Source organism: Numida meleagris, chromosome 7, assembly GCF_002078875.1.
Source record: "Numida meleagris isolate 19003 breed g44 Domestic line chromosome 7, NumMel1.0, whole genome shotgun sequence".
NCBI classification, from domain to species: domain Eukaryota; kingdom Metazoa; phylum Chordata; class Aves; order Galliformes; family Numididae; genus Numida; species Numida meleagris.
Window position 1 is genome coordinate 21,170,640 of NC_034415.1, and position 11,787 is coordinate 21,182,426.

The window sequence follows — 11,787 nt, forward strand, 5'->3', positions numbered from 1 at the left end:
TGGCGGGAGGCCCATCCCGGGCCGCTCCGAGGCCGCGGGGCCGGCGATCGGGGGGGAGGGCGGGGAGCCGACGCCGGACCCGGCGGAGCGGCGGACGGAGACGCGGCGAAGCGCGGAGAGCAGAGGCGGACGCCGCACTCACCGGCCAGGCCTCTCCCGCTGCCTCCCGCGGCCCCAGAACCATAACAAAGCTCTGCCCAAAATGGCTGCCCGGCCCTGCCCGGCCGGGGGCCGGAGGGGGCGGGGCCTGCGAGCGCGGGGGGCGGGGCCGGGAGGCGGAAGGGACACGCCCACTTGGCTCCGCCGGCGGCCACGCGGAGCGCCCCCCCACCCTCAGCGCCCGACGCCCCGAGCGGGGGGAAGCGTGCGCGCGTGCCTCCCGCCCCACCAATGAGCGCCGTCCTCGCGGCCTCTGGGGCGCCGCGGAAAGCTACTACGAGACCCAGAGGGCCCCGCGCCGAGCCGTGCCGTGCCGTGCCGCGGGGCGGCCTGGGAGCCGTAGTCCGCTACGGCGCCTCGCGCCTTTCCCCGTGCGCGAGCTTGAGAAAATCCCGAAGCGAGGCCGGGCCCGGCCGGCTCGCCGGCCTCGGAGGTCGCAGCCCTCGGGCCGGGCGCAGCAGGACGGCCGTGCTCCGCGCGGTGCCTTTCTAGCACGTGCCGGGCCGCGCTTTGGGCGCCGTGCACGGCTGCGCTCTGCGCCGCGCGGCGGAACCAGAGGCGCCGCGCACGTTCCCGCCCGGACCGCGGAGGCAGCGCCCCGCGCCAGCGCTTCCCGGTGCGCAGGAAGCGCCGCAGCCCGCACGGCCGGCGGGGCGGGCCTTCCCTGTCGGCTGCTCTGGAATTTCAGTTCCCGGAGTAACCCGCCACAAAATATCCCGTGGTGGGTAAATAATTACGGGTCGCAGCGAGGATTTACCTCTACATACAACTCGGTGAGAATCGCGTGTCTGAATGCTGGTCGGACTGTGGCACGAGCTGAGCTGCTCGCCGCTCAGCCCACCCACCCGTTTTGCTTCTGTTCTAGGACCCTGATAAAGCAGGCATGTTTCATCTCGTACAGCGATGCTGCTTCCGCACACCTCTCCGAGTAAGTTCGTGACGCCTTTGCTCGCGATTTTTCTTTAGCAAAACGTACCACTGGAGTGTTGGGAAAAAGTGACTTACAAGTTAGAGCGGTCATACATTCATCGCAGCTTCTCTGAGCACGTCCCTTATTTTTACAGCCGCTTTTGGCCAAAGCTTGGACTTTTTTCTTTTTAAATCACATGCTGATGTCTAAATTCTTTTTCTCTCTTATTGCTACCATTACTGGTGCTGCTGAACAGTGACAGGATAGCAGCTGCTTTCCGGGGTGAGGCTGTCCTATAGTCCTTTTGTGTTCCTTTCTGACCAGGCCTGATGCATGCTCCCTTAATCTTTGTGTGGGTGGGAGAGTAGGTGGCTGCACAGAGCTTTTTCATAGTGAGTAAGGTCTGCTTGCTCAGTGTGATGAGCTGAGCAGCTCTGCCAGCTGGCCTGTGAAAGCTGCACCAGCGTAATCGCTTAGGTTAAAAACATGAGAAAGCCCAGAGCAAGGGCAGCTGGGGGGTTATCCAGCCAGGAAAACCACTCAGTTCAATATTTCGTGGACTCTAGGTAACTGTAGGACAATAAAGCCTGTATTGTAAGGTGCTCAGAACAAGCTTCTTAATTGCAGCTACAGAAGTTAACTGGTCCCAGACTACTCCTGCACGGAAAGAATAAGACAAGCTGCTCCTCTCCCAGCCTCTCTCTGCAGAGAAACGTTTGTCTTCTCTCAAGACCTCTGAGCCTCAGCAGAGCATCAGTGTGTGCAGTCAAGCTCCAGGCTTTTCACACCTCTTTCCCACTCTTAAAGAAAAAGCCTCCCCAAGAACCTCGCCGAGAGCCAGGCCTGTTGCAGCAGAGCATGAAATCACTCAAGGAGTCTCCGAAGCCAGCCCTTTACTTAAGCCTTGCAGGGCTAATTCCATTTGTTTCTGTGCCGCTATTAATGGTTATCCAAAGGACATACCACCCAGAGCTGGCGTTTCTTCAGGTTACGTATGGTGCTGTAATTGTCTCTTTCATAGGGGGAATGAGGTGGGGATTTGCCATCCCAGAAAACAGCCCAGCCAAGCCAGACTGGCTGAACCTGGCCAACAGCATCATTCTTCCTCTGCTTGCCTGGCAAGCCTTGCTTTTTAAAGATATCACTAGCAGTACAGTAATGCTTGTAATCAGCTTAGGGATAGCACTACACTATGACCTCTCCCTTCTTCCTACCTATCCTGTTTGGTTTAAAGGACTGAGGATAGTGGTAACAGTGGTGGCAGCGTTCTCACTATTAGCTACTTTAGCAGTGAAGATGGTTTCAGAGAATGAGCTAATTAACAGCAGACCTAAAAGGCAGAACACAAAACAATGAAGCAAGCGGAAAAAGCTGTTTATTTGTTAATAAGGTATTTGTATTGAAGTCCTAGGGAAATAAAGACTTATTTGTGCTTAGAAGTCATAAGATGGCATTGATCAAGATGCTTATTCTTGAAGCAAGTAAGGTCATAGCAAGTTTAGGAGGGAAGGATTGTAAATACTGATCGCTTCCAAGGCAGGCCAGAATCTGCCGTTACTTATTGAACAAAGCATCATTCTTGAGTGAGATTAGATGAATTTCAAATGGAGATTCATGTGATGTGGGTATGAATTGCTCTATTCTGAATCATTAAAGTACCTGGTTTGACTATACGTGGTAACGTTCTGTGGTAGGAAGAACAATGATGTTATAGTCATGTGTGTTCTAAATAATGTCAAGGTGAAAACAGTACATTTATCACTTAAAGAAAAAGAGAAAAATTGTGCAGAAGTTCATACACCTTCACTTCCTATTTTGTGGAAGTGTGGAAAAAAAAACCACCAAAAACTACCTTATTTCAATTTGAGATGATGTCAAGAGCTTAATCACGTAGAACTTGAAGTGGAAAGAAAGGATAGGCAAGGTTCATTTGTGGTGGCAAGACAAGGTCAGAGTTCACCTAAAATATACCATTAAGCTGCCATAGGGAAGGCTAGGAGGGAAAACTTTATATCTTCAATGAAGTGCAACAAAAAAGATTAACTTACTATTTAGACTTGAATAAAAAGGAGAGCCAGCACATGCGTTCCTACATTTTGCTTGGTCTTAAGTTTATTTAACCAATGAAGCTGCTTGCAACACATAATCATAAAGAACTGTCATGTTCCTAAATATCCATCAATGCCTAAATTCCATCAGCTGCTGCTTGGTGTGACACACATCTACTGCTAGCACTAAAGGATCAGACCGTAGACTCGAAAGAAATTTGTGTCTTCTCCATCCTCAACAGTAGTTTTATTTGAGCAGCCTGGGAAGGTACAAATGCAGCTGTAGCCAGCAAACTCTCCACGAGTAGCTGATTATTGATAAAACTTTGCACGTAAGTCTTCTTCCTAACATAATTTAGTGAAAGAAACAACAGCCTATCATATGGATTTTCTTTTCTATCTTCAGCTACCTCAAGAAGCTCAAGACATTGTATGTGAGCATATTTACTGTAGGCTTTTTATCTTAAATGGTAAATATGGTGCAAGATGCAAGAAGAAAGCCAAAATGTGATATCTATACACCCCCAGGACCCATTTAGATGATCCTCCTCGTACTCATAAAGCACTGGTCTTCACTGTTGATTATTAAAGAATGAAGCACGTACCGTAACTTAAGTTTTATCTGTTCATTCTGCAAAGAACAATTTAAGAGACCTCCCTAAAGCTAGTGCCATCTTCACCTTCTGTGGTGGTGCTGAAACAGGAGCTGGGTCTGTGAATCTCTAGTTTTCATACCCTATTAGCTTTTACATGTTAACAGCATCATATCCCTGAATCAGCAGTATACACCGATGTTCACTGAATATACAAGATAGAACATTGTGTCTGCAAATAAAAACAGTTTTTATTCTTCCCTAAAGATGACAGTTTTTTTTAAATGGATCTAGCTGAGAGTATTGCCTTTGGTCTGAGTCAGGGAAAGACTTGCTGAGTGTCAGAGAGCAGTTGATTACAGTCTCCAAGATCCGCTCAAACATCAAAATCAACCACAAGAACTGGAGAGGGTAGCTTCGTACCAACAGCAGACTCCCTCAAGATCATCTAAACCAGAAAGTTTATGGGAAAGGATGAGAAGTGAATGTATATAGTTCCCAAATGAATAAAATACGGTGAAGGCAATGTTTCTCAAGTGTCTCAAAAGGTTCCTAAAACATGAATAACAAAGCTTAAGAAATATTACCTATAATTTCATTTCAGAGAGGGCTGCACGGAGCTGATAAGGCAGCCACACTTGCAAGAAGCCTGAGTGATTTTATACTGAAGAGAAATAAATGAGTATTTTACCACAGAAGTGTGTTATTTGCAGCTTGAAGCAGTCAAAACATATAGCCAATCTCTCCCAGGAAACAGGACTTCCAGTTAAAGGACAACTTACGAGATGAAAATAGCAATGATACAACTCATTGTGGGAGGAAAACACCCTACTTAAGAGTATTCCATATTTGGTTATGAAAATGTATTTTATTACAAAAAACTGCTTAAAACGAGTTCAAACTTGAAAAAAGAATAGACATAAATAAGAAATAATTTTGAAGTAAAACATATACAATGATTGAATGATCAGAGGAAACAAATGCTCCATCATCTAGCACATTTTAACCTGGCAATCTCTCAGTCCTGTGTTAGAATGTAAAACCTGAATTCTTAATGTACCCGCGACACTGACTCTGGAGGCTTTTACTCATACATTAATTTGTTAACTGTATGAAAGAGATGTTGACTTAGTACGAATGCTCCCTTGTCTCCATAATGCAGCCTTCCTGTTCTCTGACATTCCAGTCGTGGTTTTGTGTTCTAGGCTAACACTGTCTCTCAAGTTCAAGCAGCTTTATTTCAGACTCCTATCCGAATCATCCATAGCCGTGCCGACAATGCAACTGTACTGTGCAAAAAGCAGCTTCAAGTACAACGTTAATTAGATGAAGCTAGAAGTAACTCCAAACTCCCGCAAGTATTCTAAAAGTGTATCCAAGCTAAATATGAATTCCTTCAGGAAAAACACACTTATAGCATCACTTTAATGCTGAACACAGCTATTTCTATTACAAAAGGCTCTGTCCACTCTAATTTGGAAGAGGCAAGGTATAAGATGTTGCAAGGATGAACAAGTGAACTTTGTATAAGAGCATGTATTCCAGTGCCAAATCACAGCATAGGTCATACAGCATGAAACACAGTTAACAAAGGAAAAAGAAAAAATGGGCAAAAAGGTTTTCCCTAGGTTTTTAGTTTAAGAACAGTCCCAACTGCAGTAACAACTAATCTAACAAATGGCATTTCCATTTAAAATAATCAGTTGATACAGAAAAGGAGTTCTATTGTCATCGCTGACTCCACTGAGGAAAAAAAAGCCTGTGCTGAAGTGGAATGACATTATTAGAACTGCAAGAATAACTTTCCATAACAGGAAGTCTTCAGCCACTTACCATCAAAGTTGGGGGTGGCAGGAAAGTAAACGTCCAGTTGATATTTAGTGCCCATGCCCTGCAGCAGCAGAGGCTCAAATGCATCCAGGTCCTAAGTGGAGGTACCAAGTCTTTCCCTATCTCTTCTTTTTCTGTTTTCTATCAGCAAAGGACAGCTAATGCTAGTCAAGTAGCCAGACTGCTTTTATCAGCAGGGAACTCCTAGCCATCCATAGCAGCCTTCTTCCAGACTGTAAGGCCAGCTAAAGATATCAACTGACACATCTGAGTTCTAATGTCTCTAGTGTGCTGGAATGATTTTTTCGTATTTGTACAGGGCAAATTTGCCATTTAATAAATCTTAATCCGGTCATAAGAGGCATTCCAAGCCAATTTACTCTGAAGGGCAAGAGTTTTAGTATTTCCTTTCGCTTAGGAAAAGCCCTCTGATCTAACTCTCCCCTGTCTCTATGGAAGCTTCTGCTGACAGAAGAGGTTTCTGGCCAATGAAACCGGAAACCTGAGAAGACAGATGCTCACTGATTCCTTGGATGAGTTTTCTTCCTTGTGTTTTACAGCACAGCCACACCTCCTTCACAGCGGCTGGTGATCATGTTGGCAATTTCAGTCCAACTGTCCATATGAGGGTTATAAACTTCAACAGAGTCAGAGGTTACCGGAGCAGCAAAGTCATGACTGGGAGCACGGCCTCCCGAGGCATAAAGAAATCCATTCACAGCCACAACACAGACACCAGCTCTTGGCATCTTCATTGGCGCAACTTCAACCCACTTTTCCTGATGAGAACATGAGAGAGTCGACAAGGAGTTTTAGGGAATGTCCCGATTCTGATAAAAGTAGCTTTTTAGCCTTAAAGACTGAAACATATATTAACTATGCAAACATCACTAGTTCAAATATGCTATGTGTACAGTATCAAGTGTATTATGGATACTGTAATGCCAACACTTTCACAAGTGGTCCACATCACACTGATCTCTAAAGAACAGATCACATAGTGCCTACGCAACGCCCCTTCCTTTCCTCAGTCACTGTGTGATGCAGTCCATCTCCAAAACAGAACAGCACACACTGTGAGATGGAAACAAGGAAAACTACATTCAAGTGCAACTGCAGAGCAGAATGCCATGCCAGAATATGTGCTGCTTTTAACACTAGCTACTGTTGCAAAGAGCATCAGATAAACATGAGCAATAATAGTCAGAACTAATTCTGCCTTTTAAGTGATTTTTCTAGTCACACTGAAACAACCACTACATTCTGATGCAGAAGAAAGATCCTCAAGTTATGTAGCAAAGGGCAACTCTTACTTGTTCTCTCTAGAGAGAGAGTGCAATCCATTCTTTGCTGAAGGTGTGTGTGGGGGGGGAATTATCGCCCTACCTTAACTTTTTCAAGGGCAAGCTTGGTTAGCTTTCAGTTTCCCAAAAGCATGCATAACATTTTCATAAACACATCACTCCGGGTCAGATAGGCAGAATTCTACAGGGTTGTTAGGACAGAGAGAGTCAGATGTCATTAAAACTCTGCCTCCCAATCCCCACTTGGATTACCAGCCAGTAGGGAAAAGCAGAACTGAAAATTAATTATTATTTTTTTCTTTTTAAAGGAAGGAAGCAGGCTAATTGTATAGCATTTTACACAAAGTTAATGCAGTCTAAATTTCTGAAAGGAAGGGACTCCACCATACCTCTTCAAAGGAGTATCTTTCTACAGTAGCAAGTGCATCTTGAGATTCGTTCCAGCCTCCTACAGCATAGATACAATCGTTGAGAGCAGACACACCAAGGTACGCTCTTCGGGTGCCCATGGGAGGAAGCTCAGACCAGCGTTTAGATATTGGGTCATAGACTTCAACAGAACGCAGCTCTACTCCTTCATGGCTGATACCGCCAACAACATAAATCAGACCTGGAGAAATATAATTTTTCCTACATTAGGTTTCATAATACGTTTTGAAAGACAGAAAATGCTTTTCACAACACCCATTTCAGGCTGCCACTAAGATGATTCAAGAACGCCAAATAAAATTCTCCATTTGTACAGAAGTAGCATATACAAAGTTTTCAGGTGAGTAACCTTGAGGCTCAAGCACTAGAAGCTCTAATGAAAGCAATCATTAATCAAGTGAAGGGTGGAGAATTCAGAAGGCTGGAACTTCTGACAATGCTTGGATCAAATGCTTAATAGCACACATACAGCTTAAATCTTCAGACACATTTGTCCCAAAATAATCTGAAGAATTGCCACAGGTTGTAAAAAAGACATGCACACAAACACAAAAACTGGAGATAAACAAATGCAATACCAGGAAGGATAATCAACTGTTAATAGATTAGCTGGCTAATCATACCAACAGCCACATATAAACTACTTTCATGAGATAAAAGGCAGATGACAGAGAAAGAACTCTATAGTGTAATTTCTGTAGAAATACATGCTAAAAGGACAAAAGAGCGAGGCACAATCTTCTGCAACTGACAGCTCAGGACAAGACAAAGGTAAGAATTCATGACTGGAACATAACTGTTTCTCAAGAGTTCCAAGAGCCATTGGGTTTTGGAAGCAAGCTTAACCATACTCACCTTGTATTTCACAACATCCAAAGTAATAACGGGGCACAGCCATGCTTCCCACCACATCCCAACTATTTTCTTCAGGATCAAATCTTTCAATTGTGTTGCCAATCTCTGCTCCAACCCAACCTCCTGCAAATGACAACAAGCACAAGAAAGAATTTAATGGCATGAAGCTGCGTTACCTGTAATTTAGACACTATGCATCCTACAACAGAACACCATCAATTCCGCAACCAGCATGCATTCTGCTAGGGAAACAAGTTAGAACTGAGCAATAATTAATGTCATTCTAATGCTCATTTAAACAGCTCTTTTTCAAAACTGCAGATTCGCAACATTAAGACAGAATATTAAAGATCAAAACAATTTACAAGTTCCATGAATTAACACCTCACCTAGGTTCAGATTAACCTCACCTAGTGGAAAAATAATTACCTAAAGCATAGATAGCACCATAGCATGTACACACTCCCAGTCCACAACGAGGATGGTTCATGGAGGCCACAATGGTCCACTGCTTAGTGACAGGATCATAACATTCAGTACAGTCAAAAATCATTGAGTCCTTCTCACCTGTGTAATAAGAGAAAGCACAGAGACATGAGAATTACAGTTTTGCATTGCAGATGCAGATTTTTCAACTCTTCCCAGGACAAAAAAAGCACTGGAGTGCAAGATTTTTCTTTCAGCTAGCCAAACAGTCAGAACAGCAAAAGCTTCATTGGTACCCAGAACTGAACAATCACTAGAAACAGCTTTCAACAGTTCTCTGATGTTTTCAGTAATGTTTCAGGGGAGTGAACAACCAGTGCCATACACATTTTATTTTGCAGCACAACTGACAATTTTCAAGACTAAAGAATGCGTTCCGTGGTGACAAAACAGTATCTATATGCATTCTTTAATGACTGGCAGGTAAAGGTACTCATTACATCCTTGTGCAAACATACATAACAAGCCTTTCCAGGCAGGCAGACAAGTAGATGTCTTGCCTCTCATTCTGTGTGCTTCTACTAGGTTACAAGTGAGAGAAGAGATGAAATTACTGGTAGTACACAAAACCTGCAGAGCACCTAACACCTCTTAGTATATCTGAACACATCTATATGCTTACCTGAGAGTTGCTATACCATGAGAGGAAAGAAGGTCACTAAGAAATGGCCAACATTGGAACCCTAACTAGTACACTCACAGCAGCAACAGTAGAGAACCAAGATATCCTAATTCAACCATTATTGAAGCTAGAATTTATATTACCTGCTGCTGGCTTCCTCAGTACCACTTAGAGGAAAAATAATTTTGAAAAACTCTACCCATGATTTTTCCAGTATCTATGTAACAGACAAGACCCTACATCCCTGAAGGACTTAAATTCAGACAGGAAACTAGAAGTACTGAACTTTAGACTGTGCAATGTTAGGCCTATGCAATACTGCAGGTTTTCTTTTAAAGAAAAAGCCCATCCCCAAGAATGAACTCGTCCACAAACAAAGCACAAAGCACTGATCCCTACCAAGTTAAGAAATCAGTGACGGACACCACACCAACAACATCCTGGCTACTTAACCACTCATTTGTAAGGAAATGAACCTTTGCTCTATGAATTCTAGCCTAAGAATGATCAAAATGATAATAAAAATCATATTCTTACATTGTAGTTAAGGAACAGGAATTTACTGCACCACTACAGGGATTTTAGGACTACAGGGCATGTAGTCCTAAAATAAACACAATCTATTCAGCTTTCTGAAATCATAGCACAAAGGACAATGCCCCTCTCTAATGCATATCAGCTCTTCAGTTAATTTCTCTGGGTATTCTCTTTCAAAAGAATATAAATACTTTATATAACAAACCTTTATTTAACATTTATATTACCATTAACGTTACAAATGTTCCCAAAATGAGTGCTTGTTTCAGGTGTTACCTCCAATGGCATAGACCATTCCTCCGACAACAGCCACACCCAGCCCGCTCCGGGCCTGGTGGAGGGAAGACACTGTAGTCCAGTAGTGGCTGAAAGTGTCAAATCGCTCCACACAGCTGAGGGCTCTGCTGTCACTCCAACGTCCTCCTTGCAGTCGGGTGTACCCTCCTAGAAAGCAAGTGGAAAGGTCACAGCTGAGTAAGAGCTTCCTGCTCAACCCCATGCTCTTAATATGTAAAACACAGAAGAAAACCCAACAACAACAAAAAAATCCATAGCAGCTGCGCTCTACTGTTAGTAGGAATCAGACTTTTTCAAACTGCAGTAGTTCTCCAGCACACATGGAAGAACAGTCACCTTGAAGGTCAGGTAACCTGCCTTACTACATTTCACTGCATCACTACAGACATTCATATTCTCAGTAAAATGCAGAGACCGGCCTTTGCTATCTTACAAATACGTTACTTCTCACAGGGTGAACACACACAAAAAAAGTATTCCCTTTCAGTACAATACTGTAGCTTTCGTGAAAACTTGACATTGCAAGTATCCCATCAAATGAATACTCTGGACAGAGAAATTGTCAACTTTCAAAAAAAAAAAAAAAAGTGCAGGGAATCTGTATATGCCAGTATGCATTTCCAGTAGTGAACCACGAGCAAGTTCTATGCTGATTTGCAGCTTTCCACCCAAGACAAATGACATTTAAAAGACAAATCTAGGGTTTGAATGCCATGTCATAATGATGCGAAATGTGAATGCCCCCCCGCTGTGTAGTTTTAAGTAGAAAGCAGCCAAGACTGCAACTCAGACAGATGAAATATACCGCTCTCTTTGTATCTTTGCACCGAATAAAAACTAGTCCAGTATCCCTGTCAGTACTGCAATACAAGATACTATTTTGTCATTTGTTGTACAAGTTTCAAACAGCCACATTCTAACCTACTGCATAAAGGTATTTCCTGGCTTTCCTCCGTGGACGACCTTTAGAAGCTTGCAGAAAACTGCTGACCTTGTTTTCTTTGGGAGATTTACAGACTTCACAGTATTCTTTCAACAGAGTTTGCAGGGCCACCCGAAGGCTGAAATCTGGAATACCTTGAGGAAACGAGCAGATCAGAAAAGACGTAGTTAAAAATGGCTTGTTTGAATACAAACATCTGATACTTTTTCTTGCTTTTTGCACTCACCTTCTATGTACTTTAAGAGTCTCTGCGCTGGCAACAGAGGGAATCGCACAGGCTCCAGCACTTCCACTACGTACTTCCTTCTTTTTCCCAGATCCTTCAAAATCCATTGCATGGCAGCCAGGAACACCTGGTACTCGTCCTCGATGCTCAGATCCTCACTCCGCAAGATCTTCACCAGCTGCTCCTTGCTCAGTGCCAGGAACTCCTCCCCAGCCTGCACCTCCAGGAAGTGCGCGTGGATGTAGCTCTCGGTGAACTCCAGCAGGTCGTGGCAGGCGATCTGCTCGGAGAACTGGAAGAAGCCGATGCAGTTCAGTGGGTCGATCTGGCCCTTCAGGAACTCGCAGCACAGCTCCACCACCTCGCTGAGCTGCAGCATGTCCGCGGCGACGATCAGCTCCTGCACGTTGTGCTCGCCGATGCTCACCACGCCTGCGGGCACGCACAGGACGGCGGAGCTCTGCTATAAGCTATGTGGGCGACGGAGCGCTGACAGAACCCTGTCCCAGCCCGCCTTAGCCGGACCCCACAGCCCCCTCACAGAGACC

General features: G+C 44.4%; 3 protein-coding genes across 4 annotated transcripts in view; 1 reads left to right on the top strand and 2 right to left on the bottom strand.

The window, feature by feature from the left end:
* The window catches only part of GPBP1L1 (GC-rich promoter binding protein 1 like 1), a 32,750-nt gene extending 32,479 nt beyond the window's left edge, over nt 1-271 (bottom strand). The window contains exon 1 of one of the 2 annotated variants that reach the window (XM_021405591.1): nt 143-271. The gene's annotated coding sequence lies outside the window, so the exon portion shown is untranslated. The remainder of the gene's footprint in view (nt 1-142) is intronic. The other variant, XM_021405593.1, reaches the window with a different exon arrangement.
* TMEM69 (transmembrane protein 69) lies at nt 747-4,236 on the top strand. The gene is made up of 3 exons (XM_021405607.1): nt 747-932; nt 1,025-1,087; nt 1,697-4,236. Exons 2-3 carry the CDS (start codon nt 1,043-1,045, stop codon nt 2,423-2,425), a joined length of 774 nt encoding a protein of 257 aa, XP_021261282.1. The 5' UTR covers nt 747-932; nt 1,025-1,042; the 3' UTR covers nt 2,426-4,236.
* The window catches only part of IPP (intracisternal A particle-promoted polypeptide), a 7,964-nt gene continuing 735 nt past the window's right edge, over nt 4,559-11,787 (bottom strand). The window contains 7 exon segments of the mRNA XM_021405589.1: nt 4,559-6,319; nt 7,234-7,454; nt 8,129-8,251; nt 8,558-8,695; nt 10,050-10,217; nt 10,992-11,147; nt 11,240-11,671. Coding sequence (XP_021261264.1) covers nt 6,095-6,319; nt 7,234-7,454; nt 8,129-8,251; nt 8,558-8,695; nt 10,050-10,217; nt 10,992-11,147; nt 11,240-11,671 — 1,463 coding nt within the window. The 3' untranslated portion in view covers nt 4,559-6,094.